The 9,145-nt window shown below is 34.8% G+C and overlaps 1 protein-coding gene and 1 pseudogene across 1 annotated transcript; one reads left to right on the top strand and one right to left on the bottom strand.

The window, feature by feature from the left end:
* Positions 1–2,790: 2,790 nt before the first annotated feature.
* Positions 2,791–7,288, top strand: LOC120159983 (annotated as a pseudogene).
* Positions 7,289–8,280: 992 nt separating this feature from the next.
* Positions 8,281–8,754, bottom strand: LOC120159984 (cyclin-dependent kinase inhibitor 1C-like). The gene has a single exon (XM_039170457.1). It carries the CDS (start codon positions 8,752–8,754, stop codon positions 8,281–8,283), a length of 474 nt encoding a protein of 157 aa, XP_039026388.1.
* Between the last annotated feature and the right edge of the window lie 391 nt (positions 8,755–9,145).

The raw sequence follows: 9,145 nt of genomic DNA on the forward strand, positions 1-9,145 counted from the left end.
GGGCTCTTTTAGCTATGCTACTCTTGGCTGGTCCTTGTTCAAACTTTGAAGTTGAACTCCTTACTCTGGTATATCCGCTTGTTTGACACACTAATGGGGTTAGTAGACCCGAAGAGGAAAAATTAAGGTGGACTTGTCTTCACCATGAATGGTAAGGATTGCGTGGACGGCAAACATGAGTCGCCTGAGTTTTATTTAGCGATTCTTGCCCTGGTGTGGTCTGGCCTTTATTTTTCCTCCCAAGGCAAGTACCCCATCCCATCTTAACTCATATTTTCGTATATGCAGTAGTAGTGTCTGTTTAGACTTAGCCCAAACAGGCAGGGAAGAATTCATAAATATAATATAGAGTAAGTGGGTTTTGTTAGGTTTATTTGATGGTACCATAAAAGTCAATGCATGCCTAACCCAACTCGCATCTTTGGTGGGAGATTATGTGAGCTCCAGACCAAGCCTTTTTATTATTTTCTACTCTTTTTGGTGTATATTATATGCTCGAGTTGTTTCTTGACAAGTAATAAGCTCAATGAATAGATTCATATAAATTTGTGTGGCCCTACTGGATGGTGGTAGCGGGGATCTGTATTTTATTTTCTTTAATAATTACTCCACTTAGCAGCCATGAAAAATATCGAAGCTCTTGTTGGGGATTCTGATAATATCTTGATACCCCACATCAATAGTTTTATCCAAATTATTTTTTACCCATCTTTCTTGGAATTTATAAAAGTTGTTTTTTTTTTTGGTTAAAAAATGGTCATTGAATTCTTTTAGGTGATGCAGTGGTACAATTACAGGGATTAAATATAAAAGAAATTAGCAAATGGTTGCTGCATCCCTGAAGTCTTTGTTGACTGCAGCGTTCTACTAATAGCGTGCAAAAAGTTGGAAGGTGGTACACCATTGAATAGAGAAGCAGTACCAAAAGTTGGAAGGAGGTACACCATTGAATAGAGAAGCAGTACCAATAGTTGGGGATGAGCATGAAACAGTGATGGATGGTGGACTGAAATCGGAGAGCCTCGTAAAGGCATAAACCATTAAACCTTTAAATTAGGGGGGGGGGAACTCTTTAAAGTATTTTTTTATTTAATTAAAAGAATCTGAGTTTTTAAAGTTTTAATAGTATTACTCGTACAATTATAAATTCTCATGTTCTATTTGTTTTCTGCTGTCCTCTTAGATTGAGTATCTTTGTCAAGAACTAATACTATCCGTCAGTCCCCTTTTTTATAACGAAAAGCGTATTGAATTCTAGACGATACATAATACAACAGAATTTAATATAAACCTCAAGTTAATTCATTTCTTAATCTTATTTTGGTTCAATCCAATATACTATAATTATATGTATGACACTTTATAAAATGTTTAATTGAATTATCTCTCACTCAGTTCTCACAGGGAAACATAACCATGATCATGTTGCATTATTACTATTACTCAAAAGTTTTCTAGTTCGTGGACCCATCGGACACACTTCCATGGATAAAGGTTCTCTTTCAAGTTTCACCCTTTATCCATGGATAAAGTTTTACTCAAAATGTATCAGGCACCCTTAACGTTGGGATAAATTAGAGAGATACTGTGGATTCAATTTTTTTTCTTCAAACATGTTTTTATTTTCTAAAACACTGTGCAAGCTACAGTAAAAAATAAAGTCGATTTGAAAGCAACTCGTTTTAACTGTACATGTATAATATTTTGAATTAAAAAATTGAAGACGAGATACTTGTGTGGCATCTACACTGTTCACTATATTTTTTGAATTAAAAAATTGAAGACGGGATACTTGCATGGCGTCTTCACCGTGCAAATTAAAAAATTAAGGACAACATACTTGCATGGCGTCTTTACTGCTTATCATTTGAAAAATAAAATTCTTCACGTGCGTGAACCATAATTTGAGCAGGGGGTTGACAAGAAGACCGAGGTAAATTGCAGAGGGTTAGTCTGCATCTTGATGTTACAATTGCATGCATTTGCATGCACAATCACATGATTTAGGGAACAATAATATAGCAATTATTGGGTAAAATTTTGCTAATTATTGGTACTTAATAATGGTGCAATTATTAGGATATGGGATGATGACTTTTATTATATATAGGGCGAGTGAGAACCGAAGTGAAGAGAAGATAAAGGAGAATAGAAGGAAGGAAGGAAGGAAGGAAGGAAGGAAGAAAAGAAAGAAAAAATCATATTAGATTTGAATGTATTTTTTTAATATTTTATTCATATATTAGTATAGATGATTTTTGGTTTGTTGTTGTTGTTTAAATCAATTAGTTAATTTAGATTATTTTTAGATTAATTTGTTATTATTTAAATTAATGTTTAGATTAATTATTGTATGTCATTTTATTTTAATTATTATAAATACACGTTTGTTATTACTAATATTTTATGAAAACATTGATATTTGTTATTTAGAGTCATAAGTTTTTAGAAAGATGACATATCAGACTCATTTGTTGAGATTACAAAATGAACACATCACTAGTCTTATGTCAAATGAACTGACATAAATTTTAAATAAATTATGCAATTTTATGTCTGACATAATTTTATTTGAGGTTGTATGTATTTACTGTAGGATAATGTGGAATCATTTTAACATCGAGGTATAGGGAATAATTGACCTACAGAGCTTATTATTCCATTGTTGGACATGGCATGATTTTATTATGCCACATTTATTCATGGCGACAAACTAATCCCTGAATTGATTACTACATTAATTGAGAGGTGGAGACCGAAAATTCATATTTTTCATTTTTCATGCGAAGAATGCATCAGTTCTCTAGAAGACGTGGTTATGCAAATTGGGATCCCGATAAATGGAAGCCATTGATTGCTCATGTTGAACTCAATGCTCAACAGCTTTGCTTAAAATATCTTGGGAGGGTGCCATATGGGAGAGATATAAAAGGTTATCGAATAAAAATGACTTGGTTAGAGAAGGAATTTAAAATCACCTATTATACTACGGGAGAGGAGATTAAACGTAAAGCTCGAGCAAATCTTATGTAACTCACTGGAGCAAAACTGATGTCGGATAGTTATGGTAACCTAGTTCACACACAATATCTCTAATTTATGGATGAGTTTTGGGAAGTTGACAGTTATAGTTGGGGTTCAACAATATTATCATACTTGTATCGATTGAGTTGTGCAAGGCCTCTTTATTAGAAAATGGTATAAAAAAAAGAATGAAAGTTAATGGGTGCCTACATTTATTGTAAGCGAGGGCTTGGCAACGACCACCATTTTTTTACACTGATTATTCGAAGTTTGATTCGCTTTCTACTTATTGGAAGGTAATATTTTAAAGGGTTAACTACTTGGAAAATCACTTACATTTTTGTTTTGTCCACTTTTAGTCGCTGATTTAAAAAAAGCATAAGATATGGTCACTTTCGTTTTTATTTAATTAAGATGTAGTCACTCCGAGTTAACTACCGTTAACATCAGTTAAATATTTTGATATAATCACACATTTGGTCCATGTTATTTACATATTCTCTCAATTTAGTCATACTTTTAATAAATTAAAATAAATTTAATCATCCAATCGATTGATGTCACATGTCATGCCACGTAGGGGGTGAGCGTTCGATCGAGTCGAGTAAAAAAATACGAGTTATTTGAGTTGATGTGTCCTATTTTATAACTCGAAGTTGACTTAAAATTTTTTAGAGTCGAGTCGAGCCAAATTTTCAAGTTTCTGTGTAAATTTAATTATAAATATTTATAATATTATGATATTATTTGATTCCAACTTAAATGATCTTTTATAACCATATACAATACATGTGTATTTCTTCATATTTTTTTATATGTGATATACATTTATGATATAGAGTTAAGGGACTCAACGCAAACTTGAAAAATAAATCCACTGATTACTAAAATTTTCAAGTTAGTCGAAGTTGTATTTTACAACTTGGTTTGAACTTGAAATTTTTTCGAGTCAAGTCGAGTTTATGAAATTACAACTCGAAGTTAATTCAAGTCAAGTTGAAAAAATCGGTTCTTCGAGTCGAATCGAATTTTGCTCACCCTAATGTCACGTGCCACCATTCAATTGGAAGAATAACTTTATTTTAATTTAATATATTTATTTTTACCAATCAAAGAGTGACATGTGTCACCCTTTGATTGAAAGAAAAGCAAATTGGGAGAATATTTTATTTAAAAGTATTTTATTTTTATTTTCATTTAAAAATATATATATTTTATGTTAAAATTTATTTAAAAATATGACTAAATTGAGAGAATATGTAAATAACAGGGACCAAATGTGTGATTATACCAAATATCACGTTACATATCTTGTTAATGGTTAACAACAGTTAACCCGTGATGAACATGTCTTAATTAAATAAAAACAAAAGTGATCATATCTTATATTTTTTTAAATCAGTGACCAAAAGTGGATAAAACATAAACATAAGTGATTTTTCATGTAGTCAACCTTATTTTAAAATATCTTTTGCATACCATTTTGTTTGTAGTTGGTGTGCGAAAGAACACGAGGTTAATGCATAACGAGTATTTAGATCGATGATTGGTTTGTATTGCCTGTAACTCGTACTGCACATTCGAACTCATAGTCCGAATGCATTGGTAGACCAAGTGGCTCTGTAAATTCCAGTGTAAAATTTTGTGATATTCTGCCATGGTTGTGACTATATATCAGGGGCGGATGCATTAAGTCTCATAGGGGTCAAGGCGGATGCACTAAACCTCATAGGGGTCAAGTGCATCCCTATTATTTAGGAAAAAAAATGAAATTTAGTATAATATGTTAAAGAAAAATGGAAAAAATAATTTTTTTTACACCACATTATTTTTAAGAAAATAAAATTAAAATTTTGGACCCCATTTATAAATTTCTGGATCCGCCCTATATATATGCATATAATGTGAAGTAGAACTTGTTCATAAATATTTCCCGGATTTCTCCTTCCGAAGCTAATCTTTTCGGTGCAAGGATTTGAATGTTTGTTACTTAAATTTGTTAGTTCCTTTGTAGAGGAAGGGAGGCATACAACAGATTTCTCGCTCACTGTCTGTTCCTATAAACCGCAAAGAAGGAAACTTAAGGAGAATGAATTCGTTTTTTTTGAGTAGTTCCCATTACTCCACGAGTGAAGGAAGGGGAAATAAGCTCGAATTCTTCCATGGGACCTGATGCAGGTACTTCATCGTCTTTTGTCTATGGGTTTATGTATATGTTTGCATAAGTTCAAGTTTGCAAAGTTGCCTGAGCCTATCATGTTATCTGCATTTTACATTTTTTTCTATCGTACCGAACGATGTCTTAACATCTCATTATACTAAAGAGAGTGACGGCGAGGACATATCCGAAGAAGAGGATGTTTGTCGAATCTGTATGGTCGAACTATGTGCAGGAGGTGAAATGCTTAAGATGGAGTGCAGCTGAAAAGGTGAACTCGCTTTGGCCCACAAAGACTGTGATGTAAAATGGTTTACCATCAAAGGGAACAAGACCTGTCATGTGTGTAAGCAAGAGGTCCAGAACATACCCGTCACTCCTTTACGAATCCAAAGTACTATTAGAGGTCTTCAGCCTGATGTTCCTGAATACAGGTAAATAATCAATTTGTTAACGACTAGTACTGGATCATTCATTGGAAGTTTTGCGCATCATTGTAAAATTTGGAACGAGGAAGGGTGTTTTACGAACTTGAATCGTTTTTCTATCTAATTTGATTCTACCCTCGTCTGTTCTGTTGTTCCAATGTATTTCTATGTTTTTCTTATTCTTCTATATTGTGAGCTCGATAAGTAAAAACGGGGAAGTAACAATTTTGGGTCGATGATTGCAGGGTTTGGAATGAGGTCCCTATTATTGTTTTCATCAGCATGCTTTCGTATTTTTGTTTTCTTGAGCAACTTCTGGTAGGATAAACAGTTCCTCGTTCGTATATTTCCCCGGTTTTACTACTTTATATCCTCGGTAGTCGGTATATGATTCATTTGCCTGCAGGTTGGAGAAATGGGCAATGGCGCAATTGCTATATCTCTTCCTTTCTCATGTGTGCTAGGCCTTCTTTCATCCATGGTTTCGTCAACAATGGGTAGGCTCGCGCACTTCAGCTATATAATTACCCGATGTTCGATTAACACATTTATATACATATATAAGGTAAGGTCCGTTGGCACGGTAGATGAATCATGAATGACATCCGTCCTTGCACAATGCACGCATAGATGACCCTTGCAGTTTATAACACAGATGACTAGGCTGGGAAACGCTGGTATATCGTTGAAATTTACAAAGCCGAGATCTATACAAAATTTCGTCAAACTGTTATCTTAAGATTTTCTGAATTAAATACTACTTGAATCTTTGTATTCAGTGACGCGAAGATTTGTGTGGCTCTACGCATCAATTCAATTTGTTTTGACGGCTGCTTTTGCTCATATATTTTAAGAGTCTATCTTAGCTAATGTTTCAGATGTTTTGCTTCATTCTTGTAACGAAATGGTCGAATAAAATCGATCCATTATAAGTTCTGTGGCATGCAGGTAAAAATACAAGCAATTCTATCGATTCTTCTCGCAATATTTTCTGGATTTGGTGTCTCAATGAGTGGAAGTTCCTCTGAATGGTATGGCAAACGAGTATAATTTCGTAGATTTCGTACCGTACATATTTCAATTAGGTCGGGGATGGATATAAATTTAGTAGGTAATGGATGGGTGTGGAGGTAAAAAGTAAAATCCGCTATGGGTAGTGGATAGGTGATGGGTTTGAGATGTTACCCACCCCGCATCCGTCCGCCTACTAACTATCCACCATATAATTTTTGAATCATTATGAATTTTGATATAATTTTAGAGATCATTATGTAAATATTAAGATTTTATAGGGCACAACATATAATTTAACAAAATGTTAGGGTATAAACATTTAGAACTGAAGACCATCTGCTCTTCTATTTCAAATTGATACAAACAAGTACGGGATGGGTGGTGGGTTAGATAGTGGGTGTAAGGATAGATTTAAGAATGTACTCGTATGAGCGGATATGGATTTAAAAATTTTACGTATCCTGAGTTGTGAGTAAATGGTGGATACGGAAATATTAGGTAGGTATGAGGATGGGGAAGGGGTATACACATCCGCCCCCACCCATTTGCCATCCCTACCTCTATAGTTGATATCCTACGACGCAGAAGAAGATGGCAACGTGCTAGGTCAGAGCAGCACAGTGTGCATTGGACGGGTCCTAACGAAAACCAGCGAAGTGCATAGCCTATCGGTGGGAGCTGACTCATTGGAGCTCAACATGTGCTTGGTAATTTGTCCAAATTTAAGGTAAATCCAATAGTCTCGCAAAACATTCCAACACATTTTAAGGTTAAACAATCATGGATCCTGTTTCTCAAGCCAAGCCAAGAGACTACAATGAAATAGTGGTCGTGTAAGGTTTGCAAAAGTAAAAATAAAATTTTACTGCAAACTCTGAATCTATAACAGGTGGGATATAGGCAGGTCATAAAATTTTAGTTTGAAGATGAATTAATGGAGAGTTTTTATCTGCATTTGTTTCAAATCTAGAAACATTTATACATTAATCACCCATTTTGATCACTTTGAAGCTTAAACCTTAAAACGCAAAAAAAAAAATGGTGAGCCAATTCTCATGTTCTGTATGAATGGAAGTTCTACGTTTCTGATGTTGAGCTGCTTCACATGTTTTTAGCATTACACAATCAGGTGTTCTCCTACATTATTATACATATAGGGTTGAGCAACAAAATCGAGAGAACCAAAAATGAAATGAAAAATTGACCTTAATGTGTAATATCAAGTTTTCTCAACAGCAGTGGACGTCAATGACGTCATAATGCAAGCATCTGAAATATTTATTGATTACATTGTAAGTTTCGAATATTCGATGAACAAAATTTAAATGCCCTAAAATTTCAGGGACTATTCTTATAATTTATCCTTGATTAAAGGGCCAGAAGGGTAACATAATTTCAAATAGGGATCAAGTGATAAAAGATGGATTTTGTTGATGACAATAACTTCAGAAAAGTTTTGCTCTATGTATGAGTTCATCTGATTTGATGAGTGAGAGAGATGAACACAACTGACCAGCACTTCGACTCCATGATAATCATGCAAAAATAGTTGAAAATTCCTTATAAAAAAAGAATAACAAATTATATAAATTTGAATATAAACCTCTTTTTAATCTCTTTTCTCTTTTTTGTTAAATCTGTATTGTTTTCTTCTTCTCACAGAATTTCGCTTCTTGCGGCGTATCCGTACTGAGCTCTCCTGATATTATCTTGTCTCTTCTTGTAAACCAATCCACCGAGGCCAACCAGACACGCTGCCCCCACCACAGCAATCACCACTCCCGCCTTTTTTCCGCCGCTCATTCCTCCGTCACCACCGGCCTTCTCTTCGCTTCCTTCTGCATTGATGTCTCCGTTGTTGATATCGCTTGCATCGTTCGGCGAAGGAGCGAGAGAACTCGCGGGTGAGTTTCCTGGCGCCAGATCTGATGCAAATGGTGCCGGTGGCGAAGCGGCCATCACCGGAGAGATTGAAGGTGCTGAGTCAGGGGATCCATTCACTGGAGTAGGAGCGAGTTGCGGTGACGAGTCATCACCGAGTGACGGCGCAGGTGCCGGCGAATAGGCAGCGAAGGAGAGGTCAACAACGAAGAAGAAAACAAGGATAAGAAAAAATCCAACTCTCGTCATTTCACCCAATCTGAAAATTTAAAAAATGCAGTTGAAAATAAGGGGAAATTTGAAGATTGAGGAACGCAGTAGGAATTTAAGGAGAAAGGGATAAAAACGGGGTAGATACAGTGAACGGGAATTTAGGTGTGAAAATGAAATCATGTGAACGGAAGTTAAAGAGAGAACGGAACGGAGCCAAACAAGGAAGTAAAGTGAGGTTTTCGATGAGGGTTCTAAGGGACTTAATGATCAAGTAAAGGTTCACATGATAGATTAAAGAGGACGAAAATGATTGAAAATTCTACGAGCCATGATTTAAAAAAACATGTCAAGGCAACAGCTATCTTTTTCTTTTAAATCCAAATATATATATTTTAGATTTTTTTTAAATTTTTAATAAATCACGTTA

Source organism: Hibiscus syriacus, unplaced genomic scaffold (genome assembly GCF_006381635.1).
Source record: "Hibiscus syriacus cultivar Baekdansim isolate YM2019G1 unplaced genomic scaffold, ASM638163v2 tig00111388_pilon, whole genome shotgun sequence".
In the NCBI taxonomy this organism is placed as follows: Eukaryota; Viridiplantae; Streptophyta; class Magnoliopsida; order Malvales; family Malvaceae; genus Hibiscus; species Hibiscus syriacus.

Bases quoted from the DNA above. Each gene is read 5' to 3' on its own strand.
- LOC120159984 (XM_039170457.1), bottom strand. From the start codon at position 8,754: ATGACGAGAGTTGGATTTTTTCTTATCCTTGTTTTCTTCTTCGTTGTT.